This window comes from Artemia sp. Qi Xiang Cuo, chromosome 11, assembly GCF_049724085.1.
Source record: "Artemia sp. Qi Xiang Cuo chromosome 11, ASM4972408v1, whole genome shotgun sequence".
Lineage (NCBI taxonomy): Eukaryota > Metazoa > Arthropoda > Branchiopoda > Anostraca > Artemiidae > Artemia > Artemia sp. Qi Xiang Cuo.
Window position 1 is genome coordinate 44,093,898 of NC_142804.1, and position 20,799 is coordinate 44,114,696.

The 20,799-nt window shown below is 35.6% G+C and overlaps 1 protein-coding gene across 1 annotated transcript in view; it reads left to right on the top strand.

Annotated features, from left to right (window-relative positions):
* LOC148947012 (uncharacterized) overlaps window positions 1-20,161 on the top strand; it is a 154,532-nt gene extending 134,371 nt beyond the window's left edge. Inside the window, exons 9-10 of the mRNA XM_089096816.1 lie at window positions 2,422-2,580; window positions 19,973-20,161. Coding sequence (XP_088952942.1) covers window positions 2,422-2,580; window positions 19,973-20,161 — 348 coding nt within the window. The remainder of the gene's footprint in view (window positions 1-2,421; window positions 2,581-19,972) is intronic.
* Window positions 20,162-20,799: the final 638 nt, after the last annotated feature.

Consider the following 20,799-nt stretch of genomic DNA (forward strand, 5'->3'; position numbering starts at 1 on the left):
CTGTTATGATGAGTGCGTTTTATAAGTTTTCTGTGAGAGTCTCAACAATTTCCCAATAAATCTCTACACAATGCATTTTATTAGCTTGATCTCATTGCTCATGTGCAATAAAAACAGCTATAGCCTTGTATTTTTTTTTTTTAAAGAATGGATTCTGACAGATGGGATACATCCAATAATGTCTCTTCACAGTCCAGTTGTACATTTCTACTTTATAAAAGAAAAATTAAAAAATCTTTAAAGTGTAATATTGCCCTCTTTCCTGCAGGCATCTCAGCCAATTCATATCCATAGTGTTTTCATTGTCTTATATGATTATTAAAGACAATACTACTTTAAAGGGCGAAAGGCACCTAGGGCAGTACTGACACGACGATTAACTATCCCCCTGAGACAGCTAATATCTGTGACATGGAAACATTCTTGTATGAACCTTTATCTGCATTTGACTCATGGAGAAGCCAAACTTAGCGTTTATCATCATCTAATTCTGGTACCCTGACAGAATAAAAAAAAACTTTTTCATCCTTTCCCTCTCCAGATTTTACAAATTGTGTGTCATACTAGCCACCCTCTTCTTCTTTCTATATAATTATGAGTTGTATATACAACTTTATCTACTCAACTAATGAAATTTGATTTGAAACCCTTTAAGTCAGGGTAGAAGGTTTGATCCTCAGTTGAGTTGTCCTCTCAGAAAACCTTCCCTGACTTTTCACTTTTATAAAGAAAACACTTTTTGGTTAACGCTTGTCTTTACCCAATCCATTCCAACGCAATTCTAGATTTAAGTTTTTATAAAGGATTGAATTTTTCTTGCATTGGAATGAGAAACGTCAATGGGATCTTTTGAAGTAGTATCTATGTCAACCAAACTATTGAGAGAATTAAAAGCAACTCTACAAACCTATACCTAACGTACAACAGAGGTAACTAAATTAAAATCCTATAAAAGTGTTTTTTCTAGGGAGCTTCTGTATTCCTGAGTCCTCTACCACTTTGCTCAGGACTCAACTTGCTTATAATGAAAACTATCTACAAAGGTGTCCCCTTTTACATTTTCCCCAACTCTATTTACGAGACTGCTCAGCTCAAGCTCATTGAAATAGCTGCTTAAGGTTAAATCAATATTTTCAGTTGTTTGGAATTCACTGCCAGTAATGGAGGGGGGGAGGTACGGATGTAGTAGTAGAGAGATTTAGGTTACGCACGATCGTTTCTAATAGATCATGTAGCTTAAAAATTTCCATATCATCAGGGGTTTGCATTCATTGTCTTTGAACTTACCATATACCTCAAAGGTAATTTCTTACTGAACGGCCCATATTAACATGACTTCATGTTAATTTCATATTAACATAGCTAGCATCTCCTATTATTTGACTCAGGACTTTGACAGGGTGGAGAAATGAATTACAAACAAATGTGTTATTGATTCCCCAACAATATCCAGCAATCCCAAAATTATTGCTGTTTACAGAACTCGGTTTTTAAATAGTGGTTGCGTAGATATTGTTTCTTCACTAGTAGCATTTTATAAGAAATAAATTTGTTTCAGTATGTCTTTGCCGATTTATTTTTTTAAGGTGTATGAATTTTTGCATTTAAAGCATACACATTTAGCTTTGAAAATGAGAAAAGATATTAAAAAAGTAAGATAAAAAAGAGGAAATTTGGAGGTACAGTTTCTAGCTCTTGAAGAATATAATACAGGGTTGTTCCATTGTCAAGGGAAATACATAATTTAAATGCCAGTTCTACCAGGGTTTTCAGATGCAAATGTGAATTCTCTTAAAATCAAAATTCCAAAGTGTTCGAAAAGGGAAGACATTTGCAGAGAAGCTGAGAAGAGACATTTGACAACTAGATTTAAGTATGGAAGGGGAACAGAACAGTCCCAACTCCTAACATCTAACAACTAAAATGTTAACATCTAATACCTAACACAGTCCAAACATCGAATTGAGGTTTATTTTCCGGGGTTTTTAATAGTAAAGACTCATGGGGAAATAAAGATAAAAAAACAGAGCTGTATTTGTTCCTGCGCAAGTATCTTTGTTCCTTCGTTCTTGATAATTTTGGTGTTTTCACTAAAAATACCCTTGTTTGGTATTTTTACTGATAAAATCCAAACGAATATCCCCCCCAACCAACGTTTTGATGAATTGGTGCCGTGATAATTGGTGCCGTCCTCATTTAACAAATTAAATTGGCTTCAGATTACACCTGCTTAATTTTCTGCTTTGCAATAAAAGAAATCTATATATGTTCATTTTCATATGGTAAATGGATATGCAATTTTTTTGGTCGTTTTGCATGTTAAATGAAACACGGTCCACATTTAAGGTTCTTCTCTTGTGCTTTTTAATGTATGCTTTTATTTATATTTGCAAATCCGGATTTTTTTTGTGCATTTTATAGTCAGTTTTCGCCTTATTGCAAAGAAACCGTGGATGGCTGGAAAAGAAGTTGAATATAGTTCAGCGAGTCAAAGGGATGGACGCACACTGGATTTCATTTTCCTTAAATTGTGGAGAAGAAGTAACCTGGGAAGAATCACTCTTCCTTACTGAAGAGCTTGTAAGTAGATACTGAATAATGAAACAAAGATTGGACTTAAGCTAAGAATAATTTAAAGGTTTTTTTCGATGGAAGTAATGAGTAAGGTTGAAACTTAAAACGGACAAAATAATTAGGCCTACTTCGCAGTTTATGCAGCATGCATATACAAAAGCGGTTCTAACTAACGAACTCGTGATGTTTCGAATATTTGTAGAATTCTGCAAACTAGCAGTTTACTGAAAACACAAATCTGGCGTAACTGAACAGGATTAGGAGCACGGAGGTAGCCTGCAATAAAAAAGAAGACTAACATAAGGCCCTCAAAAGTCATTCAGCAGTCCTAGAGTCAACAAGATCTACAATATAATTGTGTAAAAGCTCAAGCAAACTCAGAATATTTGACTCTCTTCTGTATTGGGTCAAGATGGTTTCAAAAGAAATTTAGAATCTAGTAAGGATTTAAACGAAAACTATTAGTTTCCTGGATCCTTAGTCCTTATTTTATCATAAAATCTTGAAAACAGTTTCAGTGAAGATAGACAGGTTGATATCCAAATAACAGGACATTATGTAACGTAAGACGGAACTAGGCTGTTGAAAAGGGTCCTAAGAGTAAATCCTGGAAATCTGAGTTTTACTTTAGTAAGAATTCCGATACTCCTGAAGACTTTCATTTTGATCACGTCAATATGATACTTAAATGAAATATTTTGGTCTAACTATATGCCAGTTAGAAAGTATTTAGTAACTTCCAAGCTTGTAGATAGGGAATCTTCGCAACATTGTATTGGTAATAAGAGAACCTTCACTACATTGAATCGTGTTTTTTTTTTATCTCTTAGTTCCTAACTTACTTGAAATATGCAACAAGAAAATTTCACATTTTTCCTGCTTCAATGTTTTCTAATCTGAATGTCTGTGATTTTTCTATTTCTTAAACATCGAACTTTCCTACCAGAGTTTCCCACAATTTTTAAATCAGTCACTTTTTTCGATTCTTCCAAAGCTTCCTAATTAGTCCATGTCATTTGCGTTTCAAACAAAACGATCACAGTAACCAGATTAGCCATTTAACTTTATTTTCAAATAGCACACAATTTTAACCCCTTAGGGGATTGGCACATACCGCTTTACCAATTCAAAGACACCAAAGACATTGGAAAAGACTAGACTAAGCATTAAGACAGTAGAGTAAGTCCAAAAAAGTTGTAGGGGGGGGGAAGAGACTTGGATGGGATCAAGAGGCTTGGAAAGGACCACACCACGTTTTGAGACAGTAAGGAAATAGGAGAGACGCCAAGGAAAGTCGTATGGGGGAGAGAAATATCAGACGAGAGAGACAAAGTGGCTCGGGAAGCACTACTCCAAGTCAAGAGACAGTAAACAAAGGGTAAAGCCGTCAAAGGAGAGGCAAATCATACTAGAAAGATCGTAAAAAACTAGACCAGGCCATAAGACAGTAAAGGACAGTTAATTATAATCAAATAGTTCCAGGCATCAAGCCATGGCTAATTGTAGAAAAAGCCAAGACAGATAGTCCGAGTGAGTGGGAAAGACGTTAAAGTACGTTGTATGCAACGAAAAGACCGCTAGATGAGACCAAGGAGATTTGAAAGGACCACACTAACCAATAAGACTATAAAAGAAAGAGAAGGACGCCAAAGGATATCGTATCTTATGAAACAACGAAGAAAATGAAAAATAAAATCAAATGACCAAGAAAAACAAGGGTAAGTTCAGCAAGTGGAACGAAATGAAGCAACAGTAAACAGATATTTCGACAAGGACCTTCGCCAAGTCGTCTTAAGTGCTCAGAAAATAGAATCCAACCTTTGAAGTAAACTCAACAAGAGCATATACACACTGAATCAAACAAACCAAGCAAAAAACAAACCAGAATAAATGACAGACCGTTCATCAATTAGACTGTGCAAGAAGTCTCTGCTTAGCGATAGACTTAGCTTGTCTACAGACCAGATTTTCATTATAAATGCAGTCAGGGGGTCTTAATTTAAACTGAGGTAAAATATTATTTGAATCTGTTAATATTAAATTATTATAAATTGGGCTTATAGAAATATCTCCAGTATCTCTATTTATAGCAAGGTCTCTATTTGTTTATTTTTATTCTCAATTGCCTCCCTAAAAAATTATGGCATGTCGTTTACGGTAGGTATTAAAGTCGCCTCCTCAAAAAGAAATAAATAATGTAGATTTCCAAAAATGTGGAGGGCCAAAGCAGAATCAAAATTGTTATTTTTATTTTCACATCTCAGAGATTTATCTATTAAAATCTTGTGTTCATGATGTCGTTCCCCCAGATGTTCATAGGTCCTTCCAATGTAAAACTTTCCACATGAACAAGGGACTTTTTAGACACCTTTACCCAATATGGGACCAGTTTTATGCTTTCCAAGTTAAAAAAAACGTTCAACTATTAGTTCATTTTTGAAAAAAAAAACAACAGAGATTATGTTTCTTTAAAATCATCCCAAGTTTGTCTCTGAGTTACGGGATGTATGGTATAGTGGTGAAAGTTTTGTTTTCAATAGCTAGAATAACTGAAGAAAGGGGGATGGGTTCATTATTTTCTTGTTTTACCTTTTTTAATCATCTATCTATGATATTTTCAAAAAGTTTAAAAGGTAGACATTACATAATAAAATATCTTTAACATAACTTAATTCAAGTTCTACATGATTGTGTGAGCATAATCTTAGAACTCTATCGAATAAAGATATTAACACCCCTCTTTATACAAGAGGTGGGTGGTTTGACGAGTAATGTAGATAACGATCATTTTGCTTAGGCTTCCTATGTGTAGAAAATTTAAGGTTAGGGGTATTTTTTAAAATTAAAACATCCAAAAAAAGGAACTTCCTTGAATCTTCTAGTTCTAGTGTAAATTGAAGATTCGATTCGAAAGTGTTCAAATCTATGAAGAATTTTCTATGAAGTTCATGTAGAAATTTGCCAAATAAGGAGACAAAGTGGCTCTCATCAATAAACCCATAATTTAAAGAAAAAATTGTCTCCAAAATTTAAAATACAAAGAAAATTTGTTGGAAAGGCAAACAAGCGTAATTATTGTGTCAATTTCTAAGTTTGTGTAATCTGACTAAGCAGAATCTTCCTCTAGTTTCCTTTGTAATGCCTGTTCACATTTATAAATATCACAAGAAGTGCACATGGAAACTGTATCAAAACTGGCTAAGATAGTATTTGCTGTTATGCTTTGATTTTTTAACTTTTCAACAAGATCTATGTTTTTTTTGTATGCAAGATTGTGTACTTAAAAGAAGCTTGAAAATGATGACCAAAAACTCTCCTAGCGTGCTACGATAGGACAACGGAATATCATTCTTATGGATTTTGGTAAGACCATAAAATGTGGGAGCAGAACAACCTTTATGGTAGAATTTTTTGTAGTAATTAGTCTATTTTCTTTTAAAATGTCCATTTCTTTTCTCAAATGGTCAAATAGACCTTAATTTCAGACACATGTGAATATATAAAAAATTATTGCAAGTGTGGAATAGGGTTTATTTTAGCTCTCATGTTGAGATTTGAAATCAAGACTTCCCAAAAGGAGAAGTCGTTAGGAGTTTTCTTGATATTAAACAGTCCTTTTCGCTTTCAACTCGATCAAATTAAGAAATTGGAATCCTCCATAACTGAAAAAAAAACAACTACTCAGTAATTATAAGAGCAGACAAAAGGCACACACTTGTAATTATAGACTCCGCAGATTATCATAGGCAGTGCAATAGCGCTGCCTAAGTTACGAACCATGTTGGCACAATGTATTATTTTTTGTTTCTTTCTTTCTTTCTGTTTTTAGACCAGGGCACCTGGTATTGAAGGAGTTGTCTTGGAAACTTCGAAAAAGGCTCATCTGATTCGAAATTCGAAGGGCTTGTGCTCTTTTTAATAGCCAAAAGTGATTGGAAGGGAATTAACACTCCTTCCACACCCACCATTTCCCCAAACCAATCAAAAATTTGAGTTACCCATTTTGTTCAACGCAGTTGAAGGATCTGGAAATTATGTCTTTGAGGAGGGTACTCTCCCCACAGCCCTCAGGGCAAGGGTTATAAGTTATGCCCTGGGGGCATATAAGGTTCTTATAGAAAGTGTTGTCGTAGAAACATCAAAAAGTGATCATTCGATTGGAAATTCAAAGGGCTAGTGCCCTTTTTAATACTTGAAAGTGATTGAAGGGCGTCTAACCCCCCTCTCACACCCACCATTTCCCCAAACATCCAATCAAAATTTTGAGATAGACATTTGGTTCAACGTAGTTGAAAGTTCCGGAAATGGGGTCTTTGAGGATGACAACTCACCACCCCCCTCGCAACCCTCAGGGCAAAGGTTTGTAATTTGTTCCCTCAGGGCATATAAGGTTTTTATAGAAAACATTGTTGTAGAAACTTCAACAAGGGCTCATTCTTTTGGAAATTGAAAGGGCTAGTGCCCTTTTTAATACTCGAAAGTGATTGAAGGGCATATAACCCTTTCACGCCCACCATTTCTCCAAACACAGCCAATCAAAATTTTGAGATGGCCATTTTGTCAACGTAGTAGAAAGTTCTGGAAATTAGGTTGTTGAAGATGACAACCCTCCCCCACAGCCCCCAGGGTAAGGTTTGTAAATTATGCCCTGGGGGTATATAAGGTTTTCATAGAAAGCATTGTTGTAGAAACTTTAAAAAGGCCTCATTCGATTGGAAATTAAAAGGGCTAGTGCCCTTTATAATAGTCGAAAGTGATTGAAGGGCAACTAGCCCCCTACCATGCCCACCATTTCCCCAAACACATCTAATCAAAATTTTCAGACAGCGATTTTGTTAAGGCTCCCTTAAACCCAGTCTTTGACTCGGAGAAACTGAGGTTGAGAGAATTCAACCAAGCTTTTAAACTAGAGATGCGGAATAGATTTGAAGCCTTGTCTTTACTAGATGATGCTGATAGCAATCAATACTGGGAAAGAATAAAGTTGTGCTTTCACAATGCCGCGAAAAGCCACCATTGGGTACCGCAAGAGCCCAAAAGACCAGTGGTTATCTGACCAAACATGGGAACTCATTGAGAAAAGGAAAAAAGTAAAATTATCTCTTCTCCAAAGACAAACCCCGACCAACAAATCCTCAGAAGCAATGAAGATCGAGCCGCGGATAAACAGATAAAGAAGATTGCCAGAAAAGACTGGAGAAATCTTCTTGAGAGAAAAGCAGCACAGGCAGAAGAGGCAGCAAAGAGAGGTGATTCAAGAGCCGTCTATAATATCACTAATGAGATTATTGGAAAGAAATCCTCTTTTCAACATGGACCAGTAACAGACCCCGCGGGCATCCTGAAAACACAGCAGTCTGACGTAAACGAAGTTTGGGCCAGTCACTTCGAGAAGCTGTTGAATAGACCTCCACCAGACGATCCCCCAGAGATCTCAGCAACAACACTGTTTTCCTTTGATATCAGCACGGATCCACCGTCATCCACTGAAATTATAGCAGCAGCAAAGAAGCTGAAAAATGGGAAATTGACTGGCGAAGACAGGATATCCGTGTAAATGATCAAAGTGACTGTCATGACCTGCATCAAGTTCTGGATAGCGCTATTCGCAGTAACCTTGACGACCACCAAAGTACCTTCAGAATGGAAACGCAGCACTCTCGCGAGGATCTTTAAGGAAGGCGATGCGTTCCTCCCAGGCAACTGGCGAGGAATGTGCATGCTTTCCATACCTAGCAAATTGCTGACGCACATTTTACTGCAGAGAATCAGCTCGCAACTCGACAGACCCCTTCGCGACGAGCAGCATAGATTCAGACCGAACCGTTCATGTGCAGAATTGATATTCACCCTACGGCTACTGACGGAAGAAAGTAGAGAATAGCGCTCTAAAATCTATATGATATTTATCAATTTCGAGAAGGCATTTGACTCAGTAGACCGCCAAAGTCTGTGGAAGATCCTACTGCATTATGGAATCCCTGAAGATAGTTTCACTGATTGTTGCGTTTTATGAAGATAGCGAGTGCTGTGTAAAGACACCAGATGGCCAAACCTGTTTGTTCCGCATTATGTCAGGAGTTAATCAAGGTTTCGTCTTGTCACCGCTACTTTTCGTAATTGTCATTGATTACATACTGCGAAGTACAAGCACAGACGGAATCCAGCTAAATCCAGAAACACGCCTCGGTGATGTAGACTTCGCTGACTACATCGCCGTCCTAGAATCATGCAAGCAAAGACTCCAAGAACTCCTTGACAAAGTGAGGGAGAGAGGCGGCCATGTCGGCCTAAAAATAAATAATGAGAAAACAAAATGCATGGCTACCACAGATTCACCCCTGAGCATCACTTGCGGAGACCAACACATAGAGCAAGTTGTCCATTTCGAATACTTGGGAAGCATAATAGAAAGTACCGGATTGACCACAAAAGAAGTGCTCACAAGAATCGGCCTTCAATAGATTACGGAAAGTGTGGCGGTCCCAAAGCTTCTCTATACGGCTAAAGTTACGACTCTTCAATAGCGATGTTATGCCAGTGCTGCTTTACGCTGTCAAAACCTGGCACCTGAACCAGGAACAAGAGCTAAGAATACTTGCTTTCGAAAACGCATGTCTCAGAAGAATTCTCAACATCCGTTGGCAGCAGAGAATAACAAACCAATTCATCCGTGACAAGACTGGCCAGCCTCTTGTGACACATATCATAATAGTCCGCCGATGGAGATACCTTGGCCACGTACTACGTATGGACAATTTCCGACTACCAAATGCAGCGCTCCATTGGCAGCCAACGGGTCCATGCCACAGGGGCAGACCCAGAAACAACCTGCATCAAACGTACCAGACAGATCTCCATAACATGTACACATCAATCCAACCTCAGTGGGAGGACATACTTGCAGCAGCAAACCGGCGGGAAGATTGGCGGCTCCTTCTTGATGCCCTGGGTGCCTCTGGAGGCACAGGTGGATCTAAGGTAAGGTCTAAGGATTTTGTTCAACGTAGTTGAACGGTCCGGAATTTATGTCTTTGAGGATAACAAACCCTCTACATTCCCCAAAGGTTCTAAGTTATACTCTGGGGTATGTAAGGTTTTTATAGAAAGCGTTGTCGTAGAAACTTCAAAAAGGGCTCATTTAATTGGGAATGGAGCGGGATACTGCTCTTATTAATAGTCAAAAGCGATTGGAGGGCGAATGCCCTACTCCACGCCCATCATTTCCCAAATCGCTTCCGATCAACATTTTTATCTAGCCTTTTTGTTGAACGTAGTTGAAGGGTGTGGAAATTCTTTCTTTGAATATGACAACCCCCCCCACAGCCCTCAGAGCTAAGGTTTTAACTTATGCCCTGGGAGCAAATAATTTTTTTTTATAGAAAGTGTTGTCGTAAAAGCTTCAGAAAGGGGTTCATTCGATTGGAAATTAAGAGGGATATTGCCCTTTTTAACAGTCAAAAGCAATGGGAGGGAAAACCACACCCATGCCCATCATTTCCCCAAATATTACCGATCAACATTTTAATATGGTCATTTTATTCAACGTAGTTGAAAGGTCTGTGCATTATGTCTTCGAGGATGACAACCCTCCCCCATCGTAAGATCGTAAGTTATGCCCTTGGGGCATATAAGGTTTGGTTATAGAAAGTTTTGTCGTAGAAGCTTGAAAAAGGGCTCATTCGATTGAAGATTGAGAGGACTAGTGTCTTTTTTATTTGAAGAAAGTGATGAGAGGGCAAATGCCCCTCCCCCACGCCTATCATTTCCCCAAACACTTCCTATCAAAATTTTAGAGATAGCCATTCTGTTCAACGTATTTGAAACGTCTGGAAATTATATCTTTGAGGATAACAAGTCTCCCCATCCCTCAGGGCAAGGGTTTTAAGTTATGCCCTAGGAGCATATAAGTTTTTTTTTTATAGAAAGCATGATCATAAAAACTTCGGAGGGGGCTCATTGGACTGGTAATCAGACGCTCTAGTACTCTTTTTACGATTCAAAGTGATCGGAGGGTAGCTACACCCCCCCCCCCTCCACACACACACACGTCGTATTGTCCCGAAATGTATCTAAAAGAAATTTTGAGATAGCTATTCTATTCAAAATAGTCTAAATATCATATGACAAGGCTTTTGGGATTTAAACAAACCCCAGGGATTAGGGGCAAGGGTTGTAAGTTATGCCCAGGGGGTATTTAAGCTTTTCATGGAAGGGATGGTTGTTTAACCTTAGAAGAGGCTCAGTGTTTTTCCCAGAAAAAGACAATGTCAATATAAAACGAGCAGAAATTAATTAAAATATGTCTTTCCACAAAATTAGTTTTTCTAAAAAGTAAAGAAGTCCATTAAACCAAAAATGAACAAAAATAGAATCAAATAATCTACTAAGCACACAACTACCACAAATCAGTATCAATAAATAAATGAAACCCAAACCAAAAAGAAATTAAAATAAATAACAAAGTCAAACCCAAAACGAGCAAAAATTAATATTAGTTTTGTTCTAAACCCCTATGCCTTCTAAAAGTCAGAATATAATTTGTACTTTACTGAAAAAATTCTTTTAAATGTTTTCATTTTTATAACTTTAAGAAATCAAAAAGTAATTAAGATTTTAAGGACTAAACTTCAGTATATGTGTATTAAACTGACAATACACATTTTTTTTCATTAAATTCATTTGAATTTTTTCAGTAAAGCATAAATTATATTCTGGCTTTTAGAAAGCATAGGGGCTTAGAACCCTATTCATATTAATTTCTGTTCGTTTAGTTTTTGACTCTGCTATTGATTTATATTTTTGTTTGTTTTGGGTTTCATTTCATTTATTCATACTGATTTGTTATTCCACAAAAACTTATTTTGTGGAAAAAGTTTGTTTTAATTAATTATAATAATGGAAGTGCCCTTTTAATGCATAAAAATACTTAAAAACATATAAAACTGATCCCACGGATAAATACACATAGCAATTGAGAAAAGAAATAGAAATTTTAAATGAAAATAGACTAATTACCCGTAAATATACATTCTACCCAAAAGGTTTTTCTGCTCCCAAATTTTTGGTCGTCTGAAAATCTACAAGGAGGATGCTCCGTTACGTCTTACTATAGCAAGCTGTAGCCCTCCAGCTACAAGTATAGGAAAGTTTTTGGTCTCCAGCTTCAAGACTCTTTTAAGCACACAGAAATTTACATACAAAAACCCATAGATCTTGTTGAAAAGTTAAAAAGTCAAATTATAATAGCAAATACTATCTTAGTCAGTTTTGATGCAGTTTCTATGTACACTTCTTGTGATTTCTAGAAATTTGAACAGACCTTACAAAGAAAATTAGAGGAATATTCTGCTTGGTCGAACTATACGATCTTAGAAATCAGCACAATAATGACGCTTGTTTGCCTTTGCATCAAATTTTCTTTGTATTTCAGATTTCGGAGACAAATTTTTTCTTTAAATTATGGGTTTACCAATGAGAACCGCTTTATCTTCTTCTTTGGCAAATTTCTACATGGACTTCATAGAAATGTCTGCCTTGAATCGTTTTCCCTTGAAATAGTCTTTCTGGTTCCACTTTGTTGACAATATTTTGTCTGTTTGGGAACATGGGCATGACTCTCTTTTCGATTTTTTGGTACATCTGTACAATTTCGACTCAAATCTTCAATTTGCACTAGAACTGGAAAATTCAGTTAAGCTTTCATTCTTGGATGTTTTAATTATAAAAAGTACTCCTAACAGGATTTATAGGAAGCCTACCAACGATGATCGTTATCTCCATTTCTTGTTAAACAGCTCTCCATCTGTTAAAAGAGGGGCGGTAATCTTTTAGTCGACAGATTTATATAAATCTGTTCACACAATCATGTAGAATCTGAATTATTCTAGTCTTTTTAAAGAAAAAATACTATACCTAGTTTTACGGCAGAAAAGGAAGGGAAATATGCCAAAGGAAGTCTTATGTGGGGTATTAGGGTCATATGCTACCAAGAGGCTTGGAGAAAAGACTAGATTAAGTTGTAAGAGAGTAAAGGAAGGGGATAGACGCCAAATGAAGTCACGTGGGGCCAAAAGAGGGCCGATTCATAAGTTTCAGCAAGTCCCTTTTCAAAATAGACAAAGAAAGCACCGAAAACTCAAACCACGAAACAGTATAACTAAACATACCAAACCATAAGTTTCAAATAGGGCACATTGAATAAATATATATACATATACATATATATATATATATATATATATATATATATATATATATATATATATATATATATATATATATATATATATATATATATATATATATATATATATATATATATATATATATATATATAAAAAATATATATATATATATATATATATATATATATATATATATATATATATATATATATATATATATATATATTTATATATATATAAAAGTACATACAATTAGAACCTTGGAACAAAACATAGCAAACCTTAAGTTTCAAACAAGGCACTTTTGAAATAGACAAGGAAATTACAGATAAGTCGAGCGAGAAAACAGCACAACTAAAACACATCAAGCCATAGCTTCAAACAAAGTCCCTTCAGGACAGACATAACTAAAGATAGCAAACCATAAGTTTCAAAAAAGGCCCCTATCAAATAGACATGGAAAGCACAGACAACTCAAATCATGAAGCAGCATAACTAAACACATCAAGTTATAATTTTTAAAGAAAGCACGTTCGGAATTGACAAGGGAATACTAAGAAACCTGGCACAGATAAGTCAAACCATGAAACAGCATAGCCAAGCATACCAAATCATAAGTTTCAAACAACGCCCCTTTCAAAATAGACAAGGAAAGCACCGACAACTCAAACCAACAAACAGCATAACTAAATATACCAAACCACAAGTTTCAGCCAAGACGACATTGAAATAGACAAAAAATCCCTTACAACTCAAAGCATGAAACACCTTAAATAAACACAGGATACCGTAAGCTTCAAACAAGGCACCATGAAAATAGAAAAGCAAAGTACAAAAACGTCAGACAGTGAAACAGTGCAACTGTAAGATTGCCCTACTTATTTAGGACTAAAAGGGGTAGCGTGTAAAAACTGAGGCTTTTGGTAAGAATCGGTACTCAAAATCCAGTGACAACTAATATTTATTATTAAATAAAATAAAAGTTGAAAATGTTGCAATTTTTATTATTATAAACTTTTCCAATAGATCTTTTCAGGGTTAGTTAATCATATATTGCGTGTGTGTCTGTTGTTAAGGAGATTTCCTCTATAGCCCACGTGGTTCACCGAGAAAAGGATTATTTTAGTTTTAAGGCTATCGAATACTTCTAATTGAAAGCGTTGCACTTGAATAGCTAGATAAGGCTTGAGTTCTGGGGTCTTAAGATCCTTTAGTTCAAATTATTACTTCCCGGGTGAGCCAAAACTAGGAATAGCCGTAATTGATTAGATTACAATTTATTTGTTTAACCTAAACCAAGATATCCTATATTTATATCAAACAGTTCGTGGTAACGAACTGTAAGTAAGGAGCGACCCGGCTCAATGGTAACCGAAACTCTAGAAAACGGGTTATTGATACCAATAGATACAACAAAAGAATCAAATTTTAATGCTGATTTCAAATATATAAGTTCCATTAAGTTTAGTACTACTCATCAAAAGTTACACGCCTGAGAAAATTTGGCTGATTTTCAAAAAAGGGGGAAAGACCCCCTAAAAGTTGTAGAACCTCAATGACAATAACTCCATCATATTCAGTGTATCAGATAACCCTACTGTAGAGGTTTTAAGCTCCTGTCTACAAAAATGTGAAATTTTCCATTTTTTGCCAGAAGAAAGATCACGGATGCGTGTTTATTTGTTTGTGTGTTTGTTTGTTTGTTTTTTTTTTTTTTTTCCCAGGGGTGATCGTATCGACCCAGTGGTCCTAAAATATCGTGGGAGGGCTCATTGGAATGGAAATTAAAAGTTTTAGTGCCCTTTTTAAGTGACAAAAAAAAATGGAGGGCAACTAGGCCCCCTCCCACGCTTATTTTTTCACAAAGTCACCCGATCAAAATTTTGAGATAGCCATTTTGTTCAGCATGGTCGAAAATATGATAAATATGTCTTTTAGGATGACTTAATCCCCGAAGTTCCCAGAGGGAGGGCTAAAAGTTATGAACTTTACCCAATGTTAACATATAGTATTGGTTATTGGGAAGTATACAGAAGTTTTCAGGAGGTTTTTTTTCTGGTTGTGGGAGGGAAGGGGGGGTCAGTGGTTATGCTGGAGGATCTGTTCATGAAGGAAGTTTTCCTGGGGGAAGGGAAATTGCCATGAAGGGGGCGCCGGACTTGCCAGCATTATTTATTGGATATTGGGAAGTATACAACCATTTTCAGGAAGGATTTTTTCTGGATGGGGGGGGCAAGAGCAGGGGGTTACTCTGGAGAATATTTCCGTGGAGGATGTTCCTTTGGGTAAGGTACATTTCTATGAAGGGGGCGCCGGATTTCCAAGCATTATTTAAGAAACGATCAGAAATTAAAAAAAAAAAAAAAAGTTTTTTCAACTGAAATGTAAGAAGGAATATTAGAACTTAAAACGAACAGAAATTATAACGTATGTGAGGGGGTTCTCCCCCAAGTCAGTACCTCGCTCTTTACGCTACAGTTTTTTTTTAGTGCTTTCAAAAGAGCTATCTATTCTAATTAAATGGCCTTTGTGATTCAGGGGTTTCTGAATCAAAATTTTAACTTTTTAATTTTAATTTTTAACTTTTAACGTAAAGAGCGTGGTATTGACTAAGGGGAGAACCCCTTCATATAAGTAATAACATATACGTAATAAAAAAAACAATAAAAAAACAAGCGATACGGCTCAATAGTAATCGAAACTTTTAAAAACGAAATTTTGATGTCAATAAATGTATCAAAAGAATGTGTTTATAATGCTGATCCTAAATATATAAATTTTATTAAGTTTAGTATTACTCATCAAAGGCTACGAGCCTGAGAAAATTTACTCGATTTTTTAAAGAGGGGGAAACATCCCCTACAAGTGAAAGAATTTTAATGAAAATCACACCGTCAGATTCAGCGTATCAGAAAACCCTATTACATAGGTTTCAAGCTCATATCTGCAAAAATCTGCAACTTTGTATTTTTCGCCAGAAGAAAAATATACGAATATAGAAGTTAGTTACGCAAGTTAATTTGTAAAGACATCCATTTAGCAAAAGAAAAGTAAAATTTTTATATAAATAAAAGCTGCATTAACTAAAAAACGATCAGAAATTAAATAAAAAAACAAGTTTTTTAAACTGAAAGTAAGGAGCGACATTAAAAATTAAACCGCACAGAAATTATTCCTTATAGGCCCGGGGTTGTCCCCGCCTCACTGCCGCGCTATTTACGCTAAATTTGGACTCTTTCTTACAACTCTATTTTATAAAACAATAAAAAACTTTAGCGTAAAGAGTGAGACGTTGAAGATGGGACAGCCCCTTTCATATACGGAATAATTTCTGTTCGTTTTAAGTTTTAATGTCGCTCCTTACTTTCAGTTTAAAAAACTTGTTTTTTTTATTTAATCTTGTAAAAGAGATCAGTGTACTTTGGACTTTGGATAAACCTTAACTTCAGCAGGGAAAACTATTAATTGAATCTATCGGGACAGAAAGGACTTGAAATTCTTAGTTTGACAATATAAGCCCCCTTTCTCCCTAACCTATCTGTATACACATTGAGGTTGTCTTTGTATACACAGTGGGCAGGGGGTAACGAAATGAAAGAGAGACTAAGAAGAGGAATAAGGTCCCTTTTCGTATACAGGTCAGAGAATACACAAGGGGGGAGTAATGTTAGTGTTCGGTAGTCCCAATTTTCTTATATGTAAGATTTTTATAAATGCCAGGCTAAGTTCCAAGGGTCACTAGGCTGGAAAAGGGAAGCACAAAAGCTCTCCTAACGTTGACTTCATGGTTTCGGTTCCCCCATCCCCTTCTAAACCTTCGGTTATTCGAAGCTTCTTCTACAAGTTTAAGTTATTGGAAGAAATTAATTTCAGCTTATTTTAACCTTTAGAATGCCGTCTTTGGACTAAATGGCTCAAGCCCTGGCTAAGAGAAATATACTAACCGAAAAGTAGAACCAATCACCAAATAGAATAAAATTTAGAATTCAAAGTTATTTACGCGTGTATTTTTCCGCCTCTAATCACTCTTAATTAGATTACGCATCCTTTAATTAATCACAAAGGACCTGAGGATTACCTCACTATTAGTAAGAGTCAAAACCCTTTATAAATCTATTGGCAACCATCAATGGGGGTTTTCGCCCTGACTCCAATTTCAGCTTAAATGGCTCAAAAGTAAGCATTAAATTAATTCAAAATAGGATCTTGATTTAGCCCAAGTGACAGAAATCTCTCTGAAGTGTGTTACTTCATTTCAGTATTATTCTCAAAGGAAATTTATACAAGCTAGTGGTAACTTTTTATCTTTGTTAAAAAGAAGTTCACTCACTCAGTTCCTAGGTTCCGAGGCCAAACTACCCTGATTTGTTCCTGATCCGTACATTTGATCCAATTTGGTATTTGATTCCCGTTTTTTTAGCCAATCACCAACCTTTTTGTTAAAAAGTAGTTTTTTTCAACATTCCGATTTCGAGGCCTTGATTCTAAAGCTTGAAATAACGTCACACTTTAGGACATTCCTCTCTGACTTATACAAAACTGGTCTAGATTTGGTCTTCAAATATTTATTACGGGATCAAATGCCGTTCGACGCTTAAACAAAGAAATGTCTTTTTAAGATTTACGACTGGGTTACACAAAGCGAAGCTATTTTCAAATTTAGACTAATTTGAAATAGTCGCTTTATTTCTGATCTAATGGAAGAAAAAATTCCAACTTTTACTGAAATTGAGTTACCAAAATTACACAAAAATAAGGCCTGCTTACGCAGCTAAACATTTCAAACTACAACTTTCAAAAAAAGCCTTTTTTGGAATAGACAAGGAAATGCTAAGAAAGCTAGCACAGACAATCCAACCCACCAAATAGAACAATTAAAGATAGCAAACCATAATTTTCTAAGAAGACACCTTCGAAATAGAGAAGGAAAACTCAGGCAACTCAAACCAAAGAACAGCATAACTTAATATATCAAACTATAATCATCGAAAAATTCTCTTCGAAATAGATAAGAGAATAGTAAGAAACCTGGCACAGACAACTCAAATCACGAAACAGCATAACTAAACATTGCAAACCATAAGTTTCAAACAAGACACCCTCGAAATAGACACGGAAAGCACAGACAACTCAATCCATGCAACAGCCTAACTAAACATATCAAACCGTAACTTTCAAAAAAGTCTTTTTGGAATAGACAAGGAAAGTAAAGATAAGTCAAACCACCAACTGGCATAGTTAAACATTAAAAAGCACATGTTTCAAGCAAGACTCCTTCGAAATAGACAAAGAATGCGTAGAAAACTCAAATCACGAAACAACGCTTGGGCTATTTCTTGCTCTCCCACCATTCCACGAAATATTAACGTCGGGAAATTTGAATATTTTTTAGTATTATACTTACCAGTTCAAAGTCAGATTTTTAATTTTGGATAAAGCGGATATCTTCGCTGAGATGTCCAACAAACTTATAAGAAATAATAGTTCCTTAGTTGCCAATTTCACAAATGAATTTGGTGACGGAATTTTTAGTCAACCAGAGAAAGCTCCACCCTAAAATTGAAATTGAAGTGCTACAAGATTTATTAGGAGCATACGACTATTGATTCATCTGAAACCCAGACTAACCCATTACAAGTGGAGAAAATGAAATTCTAATGGTAATTGATGACACTGAATTGTCTAAAAATGAAAAAGGCTAGTGCGCTTCTCGACAAAGCAAAACCTAATTTAGAGAGGCACTACTGAGGTAAATAAGATTAAACCGTATGAATGAAAAGTGTGTTTCTATTAACTCTTATTTATTCAATCATATGAAGCTTCACTTCTAAAGAAAGCTCTCACAGTTTCAACACATTTGCTGAACTGTTTTCTGAGAAAAATAATTTATCCAACCAATTGAGAGTTCACGCTGGAGAGAAGTTTTATATAACTGCAAGATATGCACCGAAATCATTTTCTCAAATATCTAGTTTATACACCCATTTGAAACTTCATGCTGGCGAACAGCCTTATACCTGCATCATCTACACTAAATCATTTTCTCAGAAGCCTTGCATATGAAATGTCATGCAAAATCTCCGACAAATATGCAGAAATAGCAAGTATAGACCCCCCTAGAAAATTAATTTGTCAGTATGATTCTGCAAGAGTGAACATACATTATCTTTTTTTGTAATATAATTTTCGCAACATGTCTAATTTTTAATCTAACAGCTTTGAATCAGCTAGGTCAAGTGCTTATTTCAAGTATTACCCTTGAAAAAAATGTCTTTCAAGGAAACATATGACCAAAAACTTTAACCGAAACTTTAAAAAAGTCAGAAGCACATGAAGAACGTTTTCAAACAGGAAAAAAAGACAACAGGAATTCAAACAGGAATCAAGAATTCAGGAAAACTGTAACACACGAACTTGCGCAATTAAAAAGACCTTTTCGGGGCCACTCAGTGCCAGATTGATAGTGTGACTTTGCATAAAGGTGTGGTGCAGTGATGCACCAAGGGGCCCCAGAAAGGTCTTTTTGCTTTCGAAAGTTTTCTACGACAACCTTTTTAATATGAAGTGCCTTGGTGGAACAAAAAATATTAATACATTGTGCCCATTTCGAGCTTTATTTAGGTGTCGCTATTACAGTGCCTATGATAATGCCAAGCAATAACGTAGTTTGTAATGCATACAAGCACTTGGTTATAAACCGATTTACATTGCTTTCAACATTAAATACATCGGAGACAAATAGTAGATAATTTTAGGTTATGTAAAGAAGTCTTAGCTTGCACATCCTACAGTATCTGAATTAACAACAGAAATTATGTTAGTTTTGTGCATAAAACAAGGTAATTTATCACTATGTTGAGGATTTTAAACGCAAAAAATAGATTTTTTATCGGGAAATAAAAAAAATTTACTTTTTAATAAGAAATTAAAAACAAATTTTGGGAACGAGATTTAGTAAACGCGTTATCACTATTTTAAAGAAAATTCCCCCCAGGACATACCATTTTAAAAGAGTTGATAGACCTGACGATTAGAGTGTTTATTGATAGTGAAGAAATAAAATCAACTCTTTCGTCAGGGATGCTAATCAAAGGTTACTCCAACACTTATTTTTGCCCAAATATTATTTTTATTTTGTACTTTCAAAGCATGGTCAACTGGCTGAATCACAATTCACTACAAATTTACTTAACTTAATTATTTTCTCAAAGGTTTTTGCAAGCAAATTTCCGTCATGTTGGAACGACTTTATCAGCCAAATTTTAGAAGGGAAGGATTTTCAGCTCAAAAGTTTCAAAGCGATGGTCAGCAATAGATGGGAATTCCGAAGTGAAAGTCATGAGGAGGCGGATGCAGCTGTTTTAAAAGTACTGAAATTTTGTGATAATGTGCTTATATAAAAGGTTAATAAGTCATATCTTGCATACGGACTGTTTTACTTGTGTACTTTAAAAAATGCCGATCTTCATCAAAGCTGTGATTCTCCGGTCCATAACTATTAATCTTAAATGTGAAGCAAGAATGTGTGTCTTGAAAAACCTGAAGCAGGAGTCACAGAGTATTTAGGGGAAAATAGATACAAGTATTAAATTATCAAAATTTCGTCTAACTGTTCGGGGTAATGAACTGTATATAAGTAGCGACATATTACTGTTCATAAGTAATGAACTGTAATAAGTATTGATATAAAAATTCATGTCAATACATATATAAAAACAATCGACTTATTATATTGATCCTACATATACAAGATTCATTAAGTTTAGTGCTACCCATGAAAGATTCGAGTCTGAGAAAATTTTCATGATTTTCAAAAAAGGGGGAAACATCCCCTGAAATTAAACGAATCTTAATAAAAATCACACCATCTGATTCAGCGTATCAGAGAAATCCTACTGTAGAGGTTTCAAGGTCTTATCAACAGATATGTGAAATTTTATATTTTTTGCGAGAAGAAAGATCACGGATGCATGTTTATTTGTTTCTTTTTCAAGAGGCGATCATGTCGAACCAATAGTCTTAGAACATCGAAATACGG